Source organism: Arachis hypogaea, chromosome 19 (assembly GCF_003086295.3).
Source record: "Arachis hypogaea cultivar Tifrunner chromosome 19, arahy.Tifrunner.gnm2.J5K5, whole genome shotgun sequence".
Lineage (NCBI taxonomy): Eukaryota > Viridiplantae > Streptophyta > Magnoliopsida > Fabales > Fabaceae > Arachis > Arachis hypogaea.
Genome location: NC_092054.1, coordinates 30,867,264 through 30,890,699, shown reverse-complemented (window position 1 = coordinate 30,890,699; position 23,436 = coordinate 30,867,264). Strand labels below are relative to the sequence as shown.

Sequence of the window (23,436 nt, the reverse complement as noted above, 5' to 3'; positions counted from 1 at the left end):
AAATCATTTATCAAAACCAGAGCAATTAAAGCAACCCAGGCTGAATTTCAAGAGTATTCTATCTTTCACATCATCAAAATAATTGACTCAATTCAAACCAATCCTCAACGGATTAAACTCATTTCAAATATTTAAAGAATCAACTTCAAACATTACATTTCATAAGCCACACAACAATTCAGCCAAGTCAACATCCATAATCATTCGAGTCAATCAAATAATACATAAGGCAGATACAATCACTAATTACACCATATCTCACATCAGTATCCATATGTAATAATTCCAATAATAAACTGTAGTTTTCGGAAAGCGCCCCTACCTCAAAATGCAATTCCATAACTCAAACGCGTCACCGAGTCCTTTCCGCCTCGACCCGAAATCAACAATCAAAATCCCGGCTACCAAAATCTCAGCTCCAAACCATTTTCTCAGCAACCACAACGACTCTAATCACAATATATAATAACCGAGATTAACTCTCATAACAACAAATGCTACAACTCCTCAACATATAATAGAGCAGTAACTAGAGGGCTTTCAGATCGAAACGCTTACCGAACCGAAGGAGGAACGGCTGAACCGAAATAGTGGCGGCTTCCGAATCGGTTCGGCGGCGACCACCTCAAGCGGCAGCAGCGACGACTTCCGATCACGATAACCGTGACTGCACAACAACGTCATGACCATAAGTCCCAGGAACAGGAAGGAATGAGAACCAACTGCAAAGACCCTTACCGGCGGTGGTTTCAGCGGCTATACAGTGGACCACAACCACTGCGGCAGCGAGGTCTCTCCGGGGGCCAGAACTCCAGTGACGCTGCAGCAGTGACGTTTTCCGGCGGCAGAGGCTTTCCAGCGCACCCCATGAGCAACGACAAGGTTCCTAACAGCAGCTGGGCTTCACGGCGGCGGAGTAAGCTCGACTGGCAACGGCGCGGCTGGAGGTCACAGCGCGTGCGGCGGCGACACGGAAGGACTCCGACGCGGTGGTTGGACCTCAGCTCGGCCCTCAGATCCATTCTCTCCTTCACGCGTCTCTGCTCCGGCGGTGGGGTGAACGCCGACGACACGGGTTCCACGGCGAAGAGCGACCGCGGCCACACAAGCCCCACGGAGACGGCGGCGAGTTGGACGCGGTTCTGGGCAGCGCAGCAGCTTCTTTCAATCTCTCTCCCTCAGTCCAGATCGGAACAGCTCCATAGTGGCAAGGATGGCAGGACGCGACGGTGAAGCTGACCGTAGCAAGACGCGACGGCGACTGCGACGGCAGTGAGCCCAGCACGCCGGCGCAATCCTCTTTCTCTTCCCCTCCGCGGCCCTCCGTTCTTTCTTTTGTTTTTTGTTTCTTTGTTCATGGAGGAAGGGGAAAACCGTGGGTGAAAGGGGGGACAAGGCATGGTTTCGGCTGCTGGGATGAAGGCTTTAGGGTTTCATTATTTTGAAAGTTAGGGTTAGGGGCAAATTGGTAATTTCAAATGAAATTGGGGATAATGTAGTAATTGAAACCCAATTTAAATCCAACACTATTTGTATATAGAAAAATACTATTTACTCATCAATTCTACAAATTATTTTCAATAAAATGCCCAAATCTAAAAATTAGAAATAATATACTTAATTTCTTCATTTTCCAAAATAGCAGTTGTAAGACCCAGAACTTTTGAAAAGTCTTATTATGATCAAGTCTCAAATCATATAGTTATTTATAGCCTTAATTTCGGAAATCATTTTATTAAAGATAATTAAGGCAAGTGTGATTTATTGAATTTGAGACAAGTTATGATTTATTATCCAATTTTATAATTATTGGATTATTTTCTATATTTGAATTATAAAGTTGATAGTTATGAAATAATAAGAAATTTTGTATGATTTGGATTAGATAAGTAATATTTTAAATATTAATACTGCTATTTTGAAAAATAGAAAAAAATTAATTATATTATTTCTAAATTTTGGATTTGGACATTTTATTAAAAGTAATTAGTAAAAATGGATGATCAAATAGTATTTTCTATATACAATTAGTGTTGGATTTAATTTGGGTTTCAATTACTATATTATTCCCAATTTTATGTGAAATTACTATATTATCCCTACTTTTATTTGAAATTACCTAAACTACCCCTAGCTTGACAAAAAACCCTAGTTTTCCAAATGAGGAAAACCCTTATTCCCAAGCCTAGCAGCCGCCACCCTTTCTTCTTCCCTTCAGCAGACCTGCAACACAACAACTTCAGAAGAGAAAAGAACAGAAGCAAAAAATGGAGAGAAGTGAGAATGTGTCGGCCAGGGGGAGGGAACTCACCACGAGCCGCCGATCGTGCTCCAGTTCAGCCCGCCACCGCCGCACCATCTGCGCCGTCACCAGGGAGAGCGGAACCGAGGAGAGGGTTGGTCCGCGAGTGATGGTTGTCGCAAGCTTGGAGCCGCCGCGCCATCGTCACCACTGCGTCCACGCTGGTTGTCGCCGCTGTGATGCACTCGAGGGGAGAAAAGTCGCGCTGGAAGGCTGGCCGTCAGGGGCACTGTTGCTGCGAACCAGCCGCCGCCGTGCATCCTCGTTGCCGCCACTGACCAGCCAAGTCGCCTCGCCATGGTCACCGTCGTGGGTCTTGCTGCTGGTGTGGATGGGACGCTGCCTTGTGACATCGCGGCGTGCCTGGGCGCTGTAGCTGCGAGCGCGCCATCACCGGAGTTGGGTGGTTGCTGTCATGGGAACCGTGAAAGAAGGAAGGAGAGGCCGTGCCGTTGTTCTGGCCGCCGGAGCTTCTATGGCCGTCAGAAGCCGCCGCTGCCCAACCAACTGCAACCAGGATTGTCTCTTGTCGTGTATGGCTGCCGAAGAAGTTGTTGAGGCCGCCGGAACCACCACCGGAGCTTCTGGCTGCCCTTGCCGTCGCCGGAAAAGTCTATCGGTAAGGGTCTTAAGTTGGTTTCCCTTTCCGTTGAGTTTCTGGAAACCTCACTGTCACTGCATATGGTTCAGGTCATCGCTGCCGCTTGAGGTGGCTGCCGGGCTGCCGCCAAACCGGTTCGGAGACCGCCGCTGCTTCGGTTCAGCCGTTCCTTCTTCGGTTCGGTAAGCGTTTAGATTTGAAAGCCTTTTAGTTACCGTTCTGTTATCATACACTGAGGTTTGTGGCGTTGATTTCTATAGGATTAAGTTTCGGTTGTTGTATGTTGCGATTCGAGTTGTTGAGACTGTTGCGAAAGTGGCTTGGAGCTGAGATTTTGGTTGCCGTCAGTTCGGGTTGAGGCGGAAAGGACTTGATGAGGCGTTTGGGTTATGGAATTGCGTTTTAAGGTAGGGGCGCTTTCCAAAAACTATATTTTTATATGTTGGAATTATTACATATGGATACCGATGTGAGAAAATGTGTATTTGGTGATTGTATCGGCCTTATGTATTATTTGATTGACTCGAATGTCTATGGATGTTGGTTTGGCTGAGTTGTGCGGCTTTGTGAGATGTAATGTTTTGAAGCTGATTCTTTAAATATTTGAAATCTGAGTTTAATCCGTTGAGGATTGATTTGAATTGAGTTGATTATTTTGATGATGTGAAAGATAGAATACTCTTGAAATTCAGCCTGTGTTGCTTTAATTGATTTGGTTTTGATAAATGATTTATTGCTGAACCAATTCTTTAAAGCTTTGGAAATGAGTTAAATCGGTTGATATTGAGTTGATTTTGAAATGGTTTTCTTGAGATATGCCACTGAGGCGACTGTTGGATTTAGCTGCCTTGAATTGATTTCTGGTTTTGAGCTGTTGAAAAGGAATGAGAAACGGTTTAGTTGGGACCCGAACCGGGTGGCAAAAGTCCAAGTTTTAGGGGAGGCGCTGCCGAAATTTCTACAAAATCCTACTCTTATTTGTAAAGTTATTTAAAAAGGGTTGGATTTGAGAAATTGTAGTAATTGATTTATTAAGAGAATATTTATGTTTTCAAGCTTAATTTATTTAATGAACTTTATGCGTTGAGTTCGGCTTATTTAGAAACGAACTATTTGTACAGTTTGAATCACTGAAGGAAAGAATGATGCTCTAATATTGATTTTAATATAAAAAGGAGCTTTTAGTGATTTTAAAGGAATTTAGACTTTTGATTGAGTAATCAAGTTTGAGGCATTTTGGAAGAGTTAGAAAAATGGGTTCCAAAAAGAAACCTGAAAGTGGTTTGATTCAAATGAACCGGTTCCGTTTCAAATGAGTTGATTTTTGGACCGGGTTGGAACTTGTGATTTTGTATGATCGGTTTCATAATAAATTCAGTTTTATTTACTTGAACCGGGAATCTATGATTTTAAAAGTTTCAATGAATTTTAAGGAATTTATATAAGTTGACCTTCCCTAAAGACTTGGGACTCTGGCAAGAAACTTTTGTTATAAAATTCCATTGTTGGATGGGTGATTTTGAATGTTCCCAAAAAGAATCTTTAACTTTCCATGGTTTTGGAAGTTTTGGAAAGAGAATGCCGAGAGTGGCTTTGTTTTAAAAAGGGAACTCACTTTGAGTAAATTTGGCTTATGAGCCTGAGATGATTTGAGAAATGAGATCTTTAAAGCCAAGGCTAAAAAGAGTTGAAATTTGATTTCAAAGTGAAATGGCTTGAGAAAAGTGATTTATGGCTTAAATGCCGGTTTTATGAATTTGATGATGTTGAATGGTGGAAGTGTTGTTTTGTTGTGAGCCGGAATGGCCGTGTATGCTATTGAACTATGGCTGATTGCCGAATGAGTTGTGAGCCGTATGGCTGATTATGAATTATAAACTTAAGCCGAAGGGCTGTATTTATTGATAAATTGGCTGGTTCTGGATTGAACCGTGAGCCGGATGGTGATCCATGGTTGAGTATAAATGCATGTATGCAATCGAATGAATTGTGAATTTAAGCCGGATGGCTGAGATGAATGTTGTATGCGAGTATGCTTGTGTTTTCTCTCTGGTTGTAAGGGTGACAGGGCACGCAGATACCCTCTAATGGCGACAGGGCGCAGATACCCTCTAATGGCGACAGGGCGCAGATACCCTCTAATGATAATAAAGCGCAACAGAGAGACTGTGTCCGGGTTAGCTACCGGACACGTCGGGTTGGCTTGGTAACCGACAGATGATATCATCAGCCACTAGGGACAGGCATGCATCATATGCAATTGTGTGACATTGGTTGGGTGTGCATATTATACTTGGTTTGCCTATGTGATTAATTGCTAACTGTTCTACTTGTAATAACTGTTTGTTTGTGCTTGAACTTCCTATCTGTGTTTGCATCTGGGACTCTGTTGGATTGTGGTGATTGGTTGTTGGTTGGATTGTTTGGACCTAGGGCCGTGGTTGGAAAGAGATGAACTGATGGTTGATTTCGGTTTTGTGTTTCTGGTTTGGAATAAAATTATGAAAGGCTATTTTGGTTCCGCATAGATAAACCGTTTTGAAAGGCTTTTGAGTTTTTGAGAATTGAACGGTTCTTCTTTCCGAAAAGATTTCCGACTTTACTTCTATTGTAAACCGTTGTTTTTGAAAAGAGGCATAAGACGGTTATGAATCACTGGTGTGGTTATCTTCACGTATCCTATTACAGTAATTCCCAAAAACCCTCTACTGAGAACCCTTTCAAGGATGATGTTCTCACCCCCCCTACATTTTTCCCCTTTCAGGATATGGGCGCAGAAGTTACGAAGAGTTTATTTTATTGTTGTTGAGATGCTCTGTATTGTTTTAGTTATGGTTTATTGTACCCTCGCCTTTATCTTGAGATATTCTGTAAGAGGGATAGGAGTTGTATTGTCTAATGCTTGTAATATTATTTATATTTATATATATGTGTATATATATGGATGTACTCTTTATGAGCTTTCGTAAGTTGTATGGTATTTATGGATGTTTGTTATCGAACGAAAGTATTTTTGGGAGCGGTATTACGGTTTAAAGTTTTAAACAGGCTCATATTTTAGTATTAAATAGTGTAAGTGTCGTTGTAATGTCCGAGCTATCAGAGTCGCGCAGCCGGAAGTGTGAACTTTTGTAGTTAGGGTGTTACAGCAGTAATAATATTTAAAATATTACTTATCTAATCCAAATCATATAAAATCCTTATTATTTCATAACTATCAACTTTATAATATAATTATAGAAAATAATCCAATAATTATCATATTAGATAATAGTCATAACTTATCTCAAGTTCAATAAATCAAAACTTGCCTTAATTATCTTTAATAAAATGATCTCTGAAATTAAGGCTATAAATAACTGTAAGATTTGAGACTTGATCATAACAAGACTTTTCAAAGATTCTGGGTCTTACAGCTTGTGTTTATCACAAAACTAAAATGTCTAATATAACCTCGTATATTAATTAATATTCAAATTTAATTCTTATATTACTATTTATTATAATAGTTTTAAATTTTAAAAATTAGTTTACGAAATACACTTGTTATTCCTTATACTTATTAAAAGATATTTTTAATTTAATTTACTAAACACATATCCTATAATTTTTAAAAAGCTAACTTTTATAAGTTATTTTTAAAAATAAAAGTTTTATCAAACTAAGCCTCTTGGTTTTATAAAACCTTTTGAAGAGACGCTTGTAATTTTCAAAAACATTGGTAAATCAAAAAGCATACTTGTGTTTACCGCTTTTAAAAGTTAGGGATATTTTCGAAAGCATTTAAATTAGTTGAAAGATGCTATCAAACTACAAACTTGCACATTATGATAAATTTACGGAAGTTTTTTTTCACGAGGCACTCCATGGATTTGACCATGCCGCATAGAAAGTGTTTTACTTTAGACTGTGTTTGGTTTATGTATGAATTGAGACAGAAAAACAAAAAACATAAATACTGAAAATATAAATATAATATGACACAAAATTTTTATTTTGTTTAGTAACTATATACTGAATAGAACAATAAATTATAAATGTTAATATTATTTCTGTCAAAAAAAATATCACTAAAAAAAAGAAGATAATTAACAAAATAAAAATAAAAAAAAACAAAATTAAAAAAATTTGTGTATTATAAATTATATGTCAATATCTCAAACAAAAAAAACATAAAAATATATATTTTATATATTTTTGTGTGCTACTGGATCCATCCAAAATTTATATTTAATAAACCAAATAACAAATATATACTACTGTGTTCATTAAGGGATAAATATGTCCAACAAAACAAATACTGCAAAAAGTCTTCTATTGGTACGAGGGTAAGTGGCACCAATTTGCACAATTATTAAGCACGATTTGCTAGAGGAAGGCTACTCGTGTTTTCAATGTTTTCAAATGTGATGATTAGTGTGAACCCAAGATTACACTATACTGAAAAATGATTTTCTATGGCTCTTATAAGATTATGTCATAAACTGAGTTACACTCTAAAATAATTTTTAAAATTAGTATTGTACATTAAAATTATTTCTAAAATTCTAATTGTATTAATTACGTCTTTGAGATTGATAAAAAGTACCATATTAGTACATTCAAAATATTAAAAATTTTAAATTTAAAAAAAATGAAAAAAAATTAGTGAAAAGACTAATTTAGTGTAAGACATTCAATTTCAGGGACTAAAATGAGTCACTTAATAAAAAGTGAGAGACTAATTTGATACATCTACAATAATGACATAGCAAATGACACGTGGACGAATACTGTTGTGACATGTGGCACAAAACGGACACATAGCCAAATAGCATTGTGACACGTGGCACAACCGTCCACATCAGCATGCCACGTGTCACCGGTCAACACATCATCATTCCATTACACGTGGCTAAATCGTAGAGTGACACGTGTCACTAACAGTCCACGTCATCAAGCCATGTCATCATGTCTTTAATGGAAAATAGGTCTGGGACTAATATAGTACACTTTTGTCAATCTCAGGGACATAATTGGTACAATTAGAATCTCAGGGACGATTTTAGTATATGACGCTAATCTTAGGGACCATTTTGGGGTTTGACTCGTCATAAACTATATTGTAACTTTTAGAATGAGTTTGGATGAAAGACTGAGACGGAGAGACAGAGACTAAAAGATAACGATTAAATTAAATTTTTGTATTGTTTTTTGTATAAAAATATAAAATATATTAGATTGAGTTATGTCTAAGTATCATATTTAATTTAAAATAAATATAAAAATTAAAGATTAAATTTAAAATTTAAAAGATTACGTGAGAATATATTCAAAAAAAATGTTAAAATTTCAGTCTCTAATTTTAGAAATTTTAGTCTCTTTTATTTCTATTTTTTAGAAAAAATATAAAAACCAAAATTTTGTATCTTAAAACTAAAATTTTAATTTTATTTTCTAACCACCAAATATAATAGTAAATGCTAGTTCTTTAATTTCAATTTTAGTCTCTTGAAAACAAATTCTGTAAACCTTTTGAACCAAACCTGTAACTTCTCACATAATCCTATATACATCCAAATTGGTCATGAGATAATGCCGTCAAGTGGGTTCTTTGGACAAAAATTACTTGGTTAGTGACCATGGATGATCTAATTGTTAGTCAAAATAATTATTTCGAAAGAATAGGCTGATTCGAAACAATGATGAAGGGTCAAGAAAGAAGCAAAAGTCGAAATGATGCACGTACATGTATTTATTAAAAGTTATTTGACACGGATTCGACCTAGACATCTTGGTATATTGAACAAGTAGTCGATTGAAGAATCAAACATGTGTTCGAATAAAGAATCGGACGATTGCATTAAGTAGAGAAGTTAAAGGCTTTCTTTGAGTGAGGAATTTATGGGTAACATCTATGAGCAAAAGAGCAGGAACAGTTACCTAAGAATTCGCATACAAGACAGCATTGTGTTATTAATGATCGGTTACAGACATAGGTTATAAATATTAGTAAGTTTTAAAAAATAGGGGTTGAAACTTTTCTTCAGAAATACACTCAAGTACATTCACATCCCCAGCAAATTTCTAAGTCTGCATTCGAGTTCGATTTCTGTAGGGTTCCTTCCATTGCCTTTAAATTTCTATTTACAATTTCTGTAAACTTTCTTTTTCTTGTCAAATTTATCTTCAAAGCATCCTTTAATTTTATTGTCAGATTTACATTCAAAGTTTCTTTTACTTATTCACTCAATTTATGTTTCAGTATCTTTTAAGTTTCTTGCCCAAAGTCCTAGGATCAAATTGAAGGCATTTTAGTCGCTTTCTTTATAATTCAGTACAAGTCATTTCGATTTCAGTCAGTTTACTTTTCAAATCTTTTCTTTTACACTTCTTTTATTTTTTTTTTGCACTTTTCGAACTTATTTCCTATTTTAATACTCGTCTAATTCGAGAACCTTTGATGCACTTATAGAACTGGTACCTGCAAAAGAGGAGTAGGTTTCGCTCCCAGACCATTAGAATCGAACCACCATTGATTTGCTAAAAATTGACAAAAAAAATTGGCACACCTAGTGGGACAGTTTTAAATTGAAGTGTGTCAAATAATTTTTTGGTGTCATTTGGTGTATGAAATTGAGAAGTGAAAAGATTATTCACATGGCTGATGAATTGTCAAATGTGAATGGTGGTTCATCCACCAATGACAGCATACCAATAACTGTGCAATCTACGGACGTGACATCACGTTCGGAAGGTTTGGTTGGAAGTGAAAGTACGGTGGTTACTAGCGTACAAACTGAAAATGTTGGACATAATATTCATCCACGTGGTAACTTACCACCAGTCCAGCCTCCATTAACCACTGGATAGCCCCCTTATGGCCTTTGTCCTGGTTATACTCCACCTGTGAGTAGTTTTGTTCCTCATGTTCTTTTCAGGAGTATAAATGGAGTAAATAATTCTCAAAACCCACAACAAACATTTCGAGTTCTCTCGTGATTATAATGTTGGCTCTACATCGAATGCTTCTAATTCCATGGCGGTATTTCGACAACATGTAGAGGAAAGTCATCATGATTTAGTCAACCTATTGACTCAACAAATGACCAAAATTCTAAATCCCATGATGGCTGATCACGAATTGAAATTCGAACGCCTTGCCAGACAAGTCGAACGAATTGCTCGAATCCTTGATTATGATGAAGGTGAAAGGCATGATGCCAGGGGGAATAATGAAGGATTCTAAAATATATTTCAAAATGAAAACAATGTTTTAAATAGAGAAAATCCTCAGATAATTCCCCGTGGTCAAAATGCAGATGATGTTCTCGCCCATTACGTGCTAATCATGGTGGTGAACGTTATCAAGTCACAAGGATTGTGGAGGAAGTGCTCAATCGAGTTGGTTTGAATGTTGGTTTTATGAACCGACCTCATTTTGTGTCTGCTTTCCCTCAAGTTGTACAAATGGATGAAGTGCCAAGAGGGGTGAAAAATCCAAAGATAATCACAAAATTTGCAGGGGAAGTTGGAGAGTCAATCACTGAACATGTCGCTCGATATTTGGTCGAGATTGGGAATTTAGCCAACGATGAGAATTTGAAAATGAAGTTTTTTCCTTCTTCGTTAACGAAGAATGAATTTACTTAGTTTTCGAATCTCAGACCAAATTCGATAACGACATGAAATCAGTTGGAAACTGCTTTTCATACTCAATTTTACCGAGGGGAGTTGAATGTAGCAGTTACTGATCTAGTTGCTTTGAAACGGGAAGATGGTGAAACCATCGATTATTATATGATACGTTTCAAAAATGCTAGAAGTAGATGTTACGTGTCATTACCCGAAAGTGAAGTGGTGAACATAGCAGTTATGGGGTTAAGATTTTATATGCGTCGAAAGCTACTTAATGTGCATATCCCTGACTTAGTCCATTTGGCTGAAAAGGTTCATCAGGTCGAACTTATGAAAAAAGAAAAGGAGAAATATAGGAATGAACATAAGTTAAAGAGTAAACCTTTTACTTGAAAGGAGAAGGTTGCTTATGTAACCATGGAGTCCTCAGAGGAGGAATTCGATCTCGAGGCAGAGGTTGATTTGGTTGAACTTAAGAAAGGTCCTCCATATGTTTGCTCCTTACTAAAAAAGCTCCCTAGTAATGAAAAGTTGAATGATTCAAAACTAAAGAGCGGAAAAAGAATATAGTTTTGATATTTCAAAATCTGATTAGATTTTTGATGTGTTGCTTAAAGATAAAAAATTAATTCTGCCTGAGGGTAGAACTTTACTTTCGGTGAAAGATTTAAAAGGAAAACCTTATTGTAAATTTCACCAAGCAACCAGTCATTCGACTAAGGACTTAATTCAGGAGGCTATAATGGAAGGGCGTTTGAAGTTCAATGATAGGAAGAAAGAAATGAAAGTTGATGTTGATCCTTTTCGACGCTGATGCTGGTTTTGTTGAACCATGTTTTGGAGTAAATATGGTTGGCATGTCTTATGACTTTGATGTGGCTCTAGGCGATTTCGAGTTGGAAGTTCAATCAGTATATCCTCGAGCAGGGGATGGCTTACTAGATTTCTTAGTAAAACAAAAGATCAAAGATCGGGATGTATCCTTGTGTCCTCGATGTAATGCTGTATTTGACGCTGAGACTGCAGCAATTTTTGAAAAATAATGGGGAGACATGCCCAAAAGGCATTCCATCCCTTGCAAAGTTGGATAAAGGTAAGGTGTTAGCCGAAATTCCAAGTGTTGACAAAGTTAAGGACGTTGACTTGGATGAAGAATATTTCGAAGAGGGAGATAATGACATGATTGGAACTATTTTGATTATTCCAACTGAGTATTTGGGTGAGTATGAAGGTGATACAGAAGAGGACTATAACATGGATGCTGAAGAGGCTTTTTCTTTCATCCAATATGAGGATGAACCAGGGTATTTTCTGAGGCCCACTAAGAAGCAAAATTCTCATCTCCGCCCACTCCATATTACTACTACTTTGAGTGAGATTAAAGTAAATAAAGTTTTGATTGATGGTGGAGCAGTAATAAGTCTCTTACCAGAAAGGATGCTAATGAAGGTTGGTAAGCATCCTGATGACTTGGTTCCCACCAATATTGCTGTAACAGACTTTAGTGGCTCTTTTATTCCTGCAAAAGGTCTGGTTACTTTGGGGGTGAAAGTAGGGTCATCTGAACGAAACACTGTGTTTGTGGTGGTGCCATTGAAAGCAAGTTACAATGCTTTACTGGGTCGAGACTGGATTCACAGAGTTGGGGCTGTACCATCTACTGTGAATCAAAGTGTCTGGGGCACGAAATTGTGATCTCAACGGCGCCAACAACTTGGTACGCATGATTGTAATCTCAACTCCTTTTCACAACTCCGCACAACTAACCAGCAAGTGCACTGGGTCGTCCAAGTAATAAATCTTACGTGAGTAAGGGTCGATCCCACGGAGATTGTCGGCTTGAAGCAAGCTATGGTCATCTTGTAAATCTCAGTCAGGCAGATTTAAATGATTATGAGGTTTTGATAATTAAAATATAATTAAAAAATAAAATAAGATAGAAATACTTATGTAATTCATTTGTGAGAATTTCAAATAAGCGTATGGAGATGCTTTGCTCCTTCTGAATCTCTGCTTTCCTACTGTCTTCATTCAATCATTCATACTCCTTTCCATGGCAAGCTGTATATTGGGAGATCACCGTTGTCAATGGCTACCATCCGTCCTCTCAGTGAAAATGGTCCAAATGCACTGTCACCACACGGCTAATCATCTGTCGGTTCTCACTCATGTTGGAATAGGATCCATTGATCCTTTTGCGTCTGTCACTACGCCAAACACTCGCGAGTTTGAAGCTCGTCACAGTCATCCCATCCAAGATCCTACTCGGAATACCACAGACAAGGTTTAGACTTTCCGGATCTCAAGACTGCTGCCAATTGATTCTAGCTTATACCACGAAGACTCCAATCTTTCGGAATGGAGGCCAAGAGATACACACTCAAGCTATTGCAGATAGAACTGAAGTGGTTGTCAGGCACGCGTTCATAGGTGAGAATGATGATGAGTGTCACGGGTCATCACATTCATCAGGTTGAAGTGCGAGTGAATATCTTGGAATAAGAATAAGCTTGAATTGAATAGAAAAATAATAGTACTTTGCATTAATTCATGAAGAACAGCAGAGCTCCACACCTTAATCTATGGGGTGTAGAAACTCCACCGTTGAAAATATATAAGTGAAAGGTCTAGGCATGGCTGTGAAGCCAGCCTCCAAACGTGTACAATATGAAAAGATGGTCTAAAGACGTAGGTCTAAGGACTAAACGTCCAAAGATATAAAATAAATCCCTAAAAGTAGTTTTTATACTAAACTAGTAACTAGGGTTTACAAAAATGAGTAAATGATGCAGAAATCCACTTCCGGGCCCACTTGGTGTGTGCTTGGGTTGAGCATTGAAGCTTTCACATGTAGAGACTTTTCTTGGAGTTAAACGCCAGCTTTGGTGCCAGTTTGGGCGTTTAACTCCAGCTTGTAACTTAGTTTTGGCGTTTAACGCCAGAATAGGGCAGGAAGTTTGCGTTTAAATGCCAGTTTGTATCGTCAAAACTCGGGAAAAGTATGGACTATTATATATTGATGGAAAGCCTAGGATGCCTACTTTCTAATGCAATTGAGAGCGTGCCAATTGGGTTTCTGTAGCTCCAGAAAATTCATTTTGAGTGTAGGGAGGTCAGAATCCAACAGCATCTGTAGTCATTTTTCAGCCTCTGAATCAGAATTTTGCTTAGGTCCCTCAATTTCAGCCAGAAAATACCTGAAATCACAGAAAAACAAACAAACTCATAGTAAAGTCTAGAAATGTGAATTTTGCTTAAAAACTAATAAAAACTTAGTAAAAACTAACTAAATCATACTAAAAATTACCTAAAAACAATGCCAAAAAGCGTATAAATTATCCGCTCATCACAACACCAAACTTAAATTGTTGCTTGTCCCCAGGCAACTGAAAATCAAATAGGATAAAAAAAAGAGAATATACTATAAATTCTAAAATATCAATGAGACTTAGCTCCAATTAGATGAGCGGGACTAGTAGCTTTTTGCCTCTGAATAGTTTTGGCATCTCACTTTATCTTTTGAAGTTCAGAATGATTGGCATCTATAAGAACTCAGAATTTAGATAATGTTATTGATTATCCTAGTTTAGTATGTTGATTCTTGAACACAGCTACTTTATGAGTCTTGGCCGTGGCCCTAAGCACTTTATTTTCCAGTATTACCACCGGATACATAAATGCCACAGACACATAACTGAGTGAACCTTTTCAGATTGTGACTCAGCTTTGCTAGAGTCCCCAATTAGAGGTGTCCATGGTTCTTAAGCACACTTTTTTTTGCTTTGGATCACGACTTTAACCGCTCAATCTCAAGCTTTTTACTTGACACATTCACGCCACAAGCACATGGTTAGGGACAGCTTTGTTTAGCCGCTTAGGCCAGGATTTTATTCCTTTAGGCCCTTCTATCCATTAATGCTCAAAGCCTTGGATCCTTTTTATTTTTTCCTTGCCTTTTGGTTTAAAGGGTTACTGGCTTTTTCTGCTTGCTTTTTCTTTTTCTTTCTTTTTCTTTTATTTTTCGCCATTTTTTCTGCAAGCTTTGTATTCACTGCTTTTTCTTGCTTCAAGAATCAATTTTATGGTTTTTCAGATTATCAATAACATTTCTCCTTTTCCATCATTCTTTCAAGAGCCAACAGTTTTAACATTCATAAACAACAATTTCAAAAATATGCACTGTTCAAGCATTCATTCAGAAAATAAAAAGTATTGTCACCACATCAAAATAATTAAACTAATTTCAAGGATGAATTCGAAATCATGTACTTCTTGTTCTTTTGTAATTAAAAACATTTTTTTATTTAAGAACGGTGATAGATTCATAGGACATTCATAGCTTTAAGGCATAGACACTAAGATACTAATGATCATGTAATAAAGACACAAAACATAGATAAAACATCAGGTTCAAAACCAAAAACAGAAAAATAAATAGACCAGGAGATTAAGGAATGGGTCCACCTTAGTGAGGGTGGCGTCTTCTTTCTCTTGAAGAACCAATGGTGCTCTTGAGTTTCTCTATGTCTCTTTCTTGCCTTTGTTGCTCCTCCCTCATGGCTCTTTGGTCTTCTCTAATTTCATGAAGGAGGATGGAATGCTCTTGGTGTTCCACCCTTAGTTGTCCCATGTTGGAACTTAATTCTCCTAGAGAGGTGTTAATTTGCTCCCAATAGTTTTATGGAGGGAAGTGCATCCCTTGAGGCATCTCAGGGATTTCATGATGAGGAATTTCCTCATGCTCTTGTTGAGGTCCATGAGTGGGTTCTCTTGTTTGCTCCATCCTCTTTTTAGTGATGGGCTTGTCCTCTTCAATGAGGATGCCTCCCTCTATGACAATCTCAGCCGAATTGTAGAGGTGGTAAATGAGGTGAGGAAAGGCTAATCTTGCCAAAATGGAAGACTTGTTAGCCACCTTATAGAGTTCTTGAGGTATAATCTCATGAACTTCCACTTCCTCCCCAATCATGATACTATGGATCATGATGGCCCGATCTATAGTAACTTCAGACCGGTTGCTAGTGGGAATGATTGAGCGTTGGATGAACTCCAACCATCCTCTAGCCACAGGCTTAAGGTCATGCCTTCTCAATTGAACCGGCTTGCCTCTTGAGTCAATTTTCCATTGAGCTCCTTCCACACATATGTCCATGAGGACTTGGTCCAACCTTTGATCAAAGTTGACCCTTCTAGTGTAGGGGCGTGCGTTTTCTTGCATCATTGGCAAGTTGAATGCCAATCTTACATTTTTCGGACTGAAATCTAGGTATTTCCCCCGAACTATTGTAAGCCAATTCTTTGGATTCGGGTTCATACTTTGATCATGGTTCTTAGTGATCCATGCGTTTGCATAGAACTCTTGAACCATTAAGATTTTGACTTGTTGAATAGGATTGGAGAGAACTTCCCATCCTCTTCTTTTGATCTCATGTCGGATCTCCGGATACTCACTCCTTTTGAGCTTGAAAGGGACCTCAGGGATCACCTTCTTGGCCACAACTTCATAGAAGTGGTCTTGATGGACCTTTGAGATGAATTTCTCCATCTCCCATGACTCAGAGGTGGAAGCAATTGCCTTCCCTTTCCTCTTTCTAGAGGTTTCTCCAGCCTTAGGTGCCATAAATAGTTATGGAAAAACAAAAAGCAATGCTTTTACCACACCAAACTTAAAGTGTTTGCTCGCCCTCGAGCAAAGAAGAAAGAATGAAGGAGAAGAAGAAGAAAATGGAGGAGATGGAGGGTAAGGGTGAGTTCGGTCAAGGGGGTATAAGGTGTTTGTGATGTGTGATATTGAAGGAGTGATGAGGGGTACATATAGGAGTGGGGGGAGGGTTAGGTTCGTGTATTTGGGGTTGGGTTTGGGGGAAAAAAAGAGTTTTGAATTTGAAGGTGGGTGGTGTTTTGGGAAAAAGTGAATGAGGTGATTGGTGAAGGGTATTTGGGGAAGAGTGTTATGAAAATGTGTGAAGAAGAGAGAAGAAGAGGTGGGGTAGGTAGGGATCTTATGGGGTCCACAGATCCTGAGGGGTCAAGGACTTAGCATCCCTGCTCCATTGAGGCGTGCAAAAATTCCCTTAGAGTGCAATTCTGGCGTTAAACGCCAGGTTGCTGCTTGTTTCTGGCGTTTAACGCCAGCTTTTCTCCCTTTCTTGGCGTTTAACGCCAACTTGGTGCTCTGTTCTGGCGTTAAACGCTAGTCTGGTGCCTGTTTCTGGCGTTTAACACCCAGAATGGTGCCAGTTTGAAGCTCGTCACAGTCATCCCATCCAGATCCTACTCGGAATACCACAGACAAGGTTTAGAATTTCCGGATCTCAAGAATGCTGCCAATTGATTCTAGCTTATACCACGAAGACTCCGATCTTTTGGAATGGAGGCCAAGAGATACACACTCAAGCTATTGCAGATAGAACTGAAGTGGTTGTCAGGCACGCGTTCATAGGTGAGAATGATGATGAGTTTCACGGGTCATCACATTCATCAGGTTGAAGTGCGAGTGAATATCTTGGAATAAGAATAAGCTTGAATTGAATAGAAAAATAATAGTACTTTGCATTAATTCATGAAGAACAGCAGAGCTCCACACCTTAATCTATGGGGTGTAGAAACTCCACCGTTGAAAATATATAAGTGAAAGGTCTAGGCATGGCTGTGAAGCCAGCCTCCAAACGTGTACAATATGAAAAGATGTAGGTCTAAGAACTAAACATCCAAAGATATAAAATAAATCCCTAAAAGTAGTTTTTATACTAAACTAGTAACTAGGGTTTACAGAAATGAGTAAATGATGCAGAAATCCACTTCCGGGCCCACTTGGTGTGTGCTTGGGCTGAGCATTGAAGCTTTCACATGAAGAGACTTTTCTTGGAGTTAAACGCTAGCTTTGGTGCCAGTTTGGGCGTTTAACTCCAGCTTGTAACTTAGTTCTGGCGTTTAACGCCAGAATAGGGCTGGAAGTTGGCGTTTAAACGCCAGTTTGCATCGTCAAAACTCGAGAAAAGTATGGACTATTATATACTAATGGAAAGCCCAGGATGTCTACTTTCTAACGCAATTAAGAGCGTGCCAATTGGATTTATGTAGCTCCAGAAAATCCATTTTGAGTGCAGGGAGGTCAGAATCCAACAGCATCTGCAGTCCTTTTTCAGCCTCTGAATCAGATTTTTGCTTAGGTCCCTCAATTTGTGCCAGAAAATACCTGAAATCACAGAAAAATACACAAACTCATAGTAAAGTCTAGAAATGTGAATTTTGCTTAAAAACTAATAAAAACTTAGTAAAAACTAATTAATCATACTAAAAACTACCTAAAAATAATGCCAAAAAGCGTATAAATTATCCGCTCATCAGTGTCCTCCTTTGGACAAAGGATGGCAAGCCTGAAGTTGTTAAGACATATTCGAATCTATATGTTGAACAGCTACATGTCGATTTCAGGGTATATAACCCAAAACTGAAGTCGTTAAATGTTGACAGGGCGTTGAATTCTTATAACTGCGAGGGTTGCTACTTGTCTTCAGAAGGTTTAACAGTGAAGTTGCGACATCCACATCTGAATGTGACCCTAACTGGCTGGGATTGTTCATCTTAAGGGATCCGAGGCATTGCTCCATGGACCGTGTTCAAGATGTCTCGGATTACCTGGTAACTTTAATGATTATTTAAGTAGTTTTTCTTTTGTAGAAAATAAAGGTGGTTCTTCTGATGAAGTGGAATAATTTAGGAATGTAATTTCTTCTCTTAGTAGCAACAGCTCGATGTCTACAATCGAGTTTAGTCATGGCTTAAGTTTTTCTTCAATGTGTAATGCTAATGATAGTGTTAGACGAACTGCTGATCTAATAGTAGAAGTCCATTGGGTTGAAAATAAAGTTGATGTTAATTAGGCACATGATCAAGTTCATGTTATTCCTAATGAATCTGTTGATTTTTCTTTTCATTGCATCTATGATTTAGAACCTTTGGGTTCGAAAAATATTCAGTAAAAGATGAGGATCATTTAAAAGGATTTGAATCTCAAGATCCTTTAGAAGAAATTAATTTGGGGTCTCTTGACGATGTCCAAATTACTTATATTTGTAAAGATCTTGTAGATCCTATTCGAACTGAACTTTTCTATCTTTTACATGAATTTAAAGATTGTATTGCTTGGGATTATCATGAGATGCCTGGTCTCGATCATTCTCTTGTAGAACATCGATTAGCATTGAAACCAAATGCTCGACCTGTGAAGCAAACTCCTTGTCGTTTTGCTCCAGAAATCAATCAAAAGATTAAGGAAGAAATAGAACGGTTGATTAAAGCAAAGTTTATTCGAGCTGCACGTTATGTTGAATGGGTTTCGAATATTGTTCCCGTAATGAAGAAAAATGGAAAGTTAACGGTGTGCATTGATTTTAGAGACTTGAATAATGTTACTTCGAAGAATGAGTATTTTATGCCAATCGCAGATATGTTGATCGATTCTGCAGCGAAAAACAAAATTCTAAGTTTTATGGATGGTTATTCAGGATATAATCAAATCTTCATTACAGAAGATGGCGTGTCCAAAATTGCATTTCATTGTCCAAGGACATTAGGCACTTATGAGTGAGTAGTTATACCCTTCGGTTTGAAAAATACTGGTGCAACTTACCAGCAAGCAATGAATTCTATATTCCATGAGTATATTGGGAGATTTATGGAGGTGTATATTAATGATGTTATGGTCAATTCGATTTCGGTGAATCAACATATTGATCACTTAAGGAAAGCATTTGTTACAATGCGGAAAAAGGGGTTAAAAATGAATCCTTTGAAATGTGCTTTTGGTGTATCGGCTGGGAACTTCTTAGGTTTTGTTGTTCATAAGAAAGGGATTACTATCAATAAGAGCAAGGCTGATGCAATATTGGCATTGTCTTCGCCGAAATCGAAAAAAGAATTGCAATTATTCTTGGGGAAATTAATTATCTTCGAAGGTTCATTTCGAATCTTTTTGATCGAACCAGGGTGTTTACTCCTTTAGTGAAACTAAAGAATGATTCACAGTTCGAATTGACTCATGAGCATCAACAGGCATTTGAGTCAATCAAGACTTATTTATCTAAGGCTCCAATAATGGTGAATGTTCATCCTCAAGAGCCCTTGAAACTGTATATCGCAGCATCCGCAAACACAATTGGGTGTATGCTAGTCCAAGATGATGAAAATGGGCAAGAACGGATAGTTTATTACCTTAGTCGTGTTTTGACCGATATTGAAATAAGGTATTCCCCAATAGAAAAATTGTGTTTATCCCTATACTATATGTGCATGAAATTAAAATGCTACATGGTGGCTAAATCAGTAAAGGTTATAGCACAAACTGATCTCATCAAATATATGTTGAGTTTTCCATTGTTACGAGGTCGATTAGGAAAGTGGATGTTAGCTTTGACAGAATTAGATTTACAATATGTCCCTACCAAGGCTGTGAAAGGTCAGGTCATTGCAGATTTTTTTAGTTGATAATTCGAATAATCTGAATGACCAGGGGGCAAATGTACTCGACATTAAAGTCGATTATTGGAAGTTATATTTTGATGGATCGAAGCACAAAGATGGTGCAGGGGTTGAAATTCTTATTATCTCACCAAAGGGGATTCCATCAGAATTCCTGTTCAAGTTAAAATATCCTCGCTCGAATAATGTGACAGAGTATGAAGCTTTGATTTTGGGCTTGAAATATTGATTGGAAAGGGGATTTGGAAGTCCAAATCCTAGGGGATTCCCAGTTAGTCCTGAAACAATTATCGAAGGAATTCAAATGTAATAATGAGAAGTTGCAAAAATATTTGGCAACGGCTTGGGAATTGTCAACCGCTTTTTGAAAAGTTTCTTTAGTTCATATCCTAAGAATTCATAATGAGATCGCTAATGAATTAGCCCAAATTGCTTCGAGATGTAGAATTGGCCCAGAAACTGTAAAAAAACTAGCCAAATCAAATTTTGATGCCTGCGAATGAAAGGGAAGCTTTGTGTATAGGTGAATGGGAAGATAATTATTGGAGGAAGCCTATTTTTGGATATTTAAATAATCACAGTATCCCAGTCGATATAAAGGTAAAATTGTGAGCAATGCATTTTGTCTTGATAGCTGATGAGTTGTATAAGAAAGAAATCGATGGAAGTCTATCGAGATGTCTAAGTCAAGATGATAAAGACATTACTTTAGGTGAAGTCCATAAAGGGATATGTGGTGCTCATCAGGCTGGGAGGAAGATGAAATGGGTGCTATATCGAAATCACGTATATTGGCCATCCATGATCAAGGATTGTATTGAATATGCAAAGGCGTGTCTAGAATGCCAAAAGCATGGATCGATACAACAGATCCCAGCATTTGAGTTGCATTCAATTATAAAGCCATGGCCAGGGGGTTGAGCTTTGGATCTAATTGGATTGATTCATCCTCCTTCATCAAAACATCATAAATTTATTCTGGTAGCAATTGATTATTTTACAAAGTGGGTCGAAGCAGTTCCTTTAATAGAAGTTGGGCAAAATGAAATAATAGATTTTATTGAGGAACATATAATCCATCGATTTGGGATTCCTCAAACATTGAGCACTGATCAAGGGGCTATGTTCACTTGTCAGCGAATTAAGAATTTTGCAGTTTCGAGGAATATCAATATGGTTACTTCAACCCCCTACTATGCACAAGTTGAGGCAGCAAATAAAATTCTGATAAGTTTGATTAAAAAACATATTGCAAATAGACCTCGAACTTGGCATGAAACGTTAAGTCAAGTACTATGGGCTTATCAAAATTCACCAAGAGGGTCGACAGGTACGTCACACTATAAATTGGTGTATGGCCATGATGCTATGTTGCCATTGGAGATCAATCTTAACACTTTGAGGGTGTCAAGACAGAATGATTTGCCAGTCGATGATTATTGGAATGCAATATTTGATGAGTTGAATGAATTAGACTCAGAGCGAATATTGGCGCTTGAAAACATGATTCGACAAAAAGAAAGTGTCGCTCGAAATTATAATCGTCGAATAAAGGAGAAATACTTCAGTATAGGTGAGTTGGTTTTAAAAGTTATTTTGCCAATGAAAAAGAAATCAAGAATTCTTGGCAAATGGTCCCATACTTGGGAGGGCCCTTTCCAAGTGATAGGATTATATTCGGGAAATGCATATCGAATCAAAGATATCGAATCCGAAAATATAATCAATTCGATAAATAGGAAGTATTTGAAGCAATATCACTGTTTGCTAAATTAAGATTAAAATGCGTAAGTCTGAAAATAAAGAAAACTATTACAAGTACTGAAGTCTAAGGTGAAGAAATGTAAGGCGCCATAAGCTCTCCCAAGTATGAGCGTAGCTTTACCCTTTCATTGTTTAGAGCTGAAAGTGTCTCAGCATGTCCGAATTCTTCATATTGGGCTTCGTCAAGTTGTTTCTCACATTCTTCTTGTTTGGTCTCAATAGAAACGATTTCTTGCACAAGTTGTTGTCGTTCATGCTGGACGGTGGCTAAAGGTGTAGCTATATCTGCCCTCCTCTTCTGAATTTTCGCCAATCTTTCATTGATCTGAGCCAATTCTGCTTCAAGTTTTCTCTCTTCATTATCATAGTGAGCTTGAATGGAGAGGGCCTGAGAGATTCTTAAATCGAATTCTTCATGGGAAACCTTGATTGGCTGTAGAGTTGTAGCATAGCTTTCGGATTCAGTTCTAATTTGAGCCACTATACCCTTGATCTCTTGTAGTTTTTCTTGGGTAGTTACGCTCCTGTTGGCAATTTGTATGAATTGTTTGACTATGGCAGAGTATGAGGATGGGACATAGAGTTCAAGAGACAAACTTAAAAGATCAAACAAAAGTTTGTTCAGGGCTACATTATTGGTCCACTCAATGGGTGGATGGTCCAGGAGCTTGAGAAGTGACAGAAGTTGTTCTCGAGCATTAACATTCAATTCAGATGAAGGACCAGATGTAGAAGGACCAATGAGTACAGGACTAAAAAGAAGTACCTTATCTTCTTGAATAGCTTGGTTCAAAATAGTGACCAGGTTAACCAGGCTGGCATTTGTAGATAAGGTAGAAACACCCAAACCTCCAGATCCCTGACCAGGGAAAGTTTGAAGTGCAGCTTATTTGGGAGGACTGGAGGTTCGTTGTAGAGAAGGGAGAGTTTCCAGAACTCAAGATGGAGAATCCGAATTGGGAACAACAGTTTTAGCAACTCGAGAGGGAGAATCCGAATCAGGGGCCACCTGAAATCCGGTAAAAGTATTAGCCTAGTTTGTTGGAGAAACATGTCCAACAATCAAAGTTTGTGTTGGGGAATGAGGGGTATGCTCCTTTGTTAAGTCAACTACCTGCGTTCCAGTCGGAATTGGAAAAGTGACTTGAAGAGGCTGAACAGACTCTGTGGCTTGGATTGATGAGTGAGATGTGGTTTGTCCTAAGTCTTGTTGTTGTTGTTGATGTGGCTGGTCAGGTGCCAGAGATGATGTGATTGATTGAGCAGCAGTGACAGGCTGAGATGCAAGGTATAGTAAGTTGAGATATATTTTGACTAAATGGAAGTATATGTGAAAATGATATAATATTACCGAAATAGGTCTTGTTCTTCGAACTAATTGAGAGCCCGAATCTGAATCAATTGTATCCTCCGACTGTGAGGTTACAGCAAGAATATTCTGGATAGATGGCTCACTTTCATTAGAACTTTCACTTGACGGTTGCAACTGTAACTAAAGAAAGATTGAAATTAAAAGAGTTGCAAGTAAATGTAGTTATCGAAGAGTCTCAGATAAAGAATGAGTGTATGAATGTAGTTACCTTCCTGGAAGTCTTTGAAGGTGTTCGTCGACTTTTCCTTAACGGTTGGCGTGAGGAAGATGTAGCTTCGGCCTTTCTTTTCTGAGTTT

General features: G+C 38.0%; 1 protein-coding gene and 1 long non-coding RNA gene across 2 annotated transcripts in view; both read left to right on the top strand.

Annotated features, from left to right (window-relative positions):
- LOC112778199 (2-alkenal reductase (NADP(+)-dependent)-like) overlaps window positions 1-23,436 on the top strand; it is an 89,960-nt gene that overhangs the window by 9,771 nt on the left and 56,753 nt on the right. The window contains exon 5 of the mRNA XM_025822549.1: window positions 16,118-16,133. Coding sequence (XP_025678334.1) covers window positions 16,118-16,133 — 16 coding nt within the window. The remainder of the gene's footprint in view (window positions 1-16,117; window positions 16,134-23,436) is intronic.
- LOC140181861 (uncharacterized) lies at window positions 2,206-5,872 on the top strand. The gene is made up of 4 exons (XR_011877479.1): window positions 2,206-2,921; window positions 2,993-3,085; window positions 3,164-3,310; window positions 5,668-5,872. It is a non-coding gene; the product is annotated as an uncharacterized lncRNA (long non-coding RNA).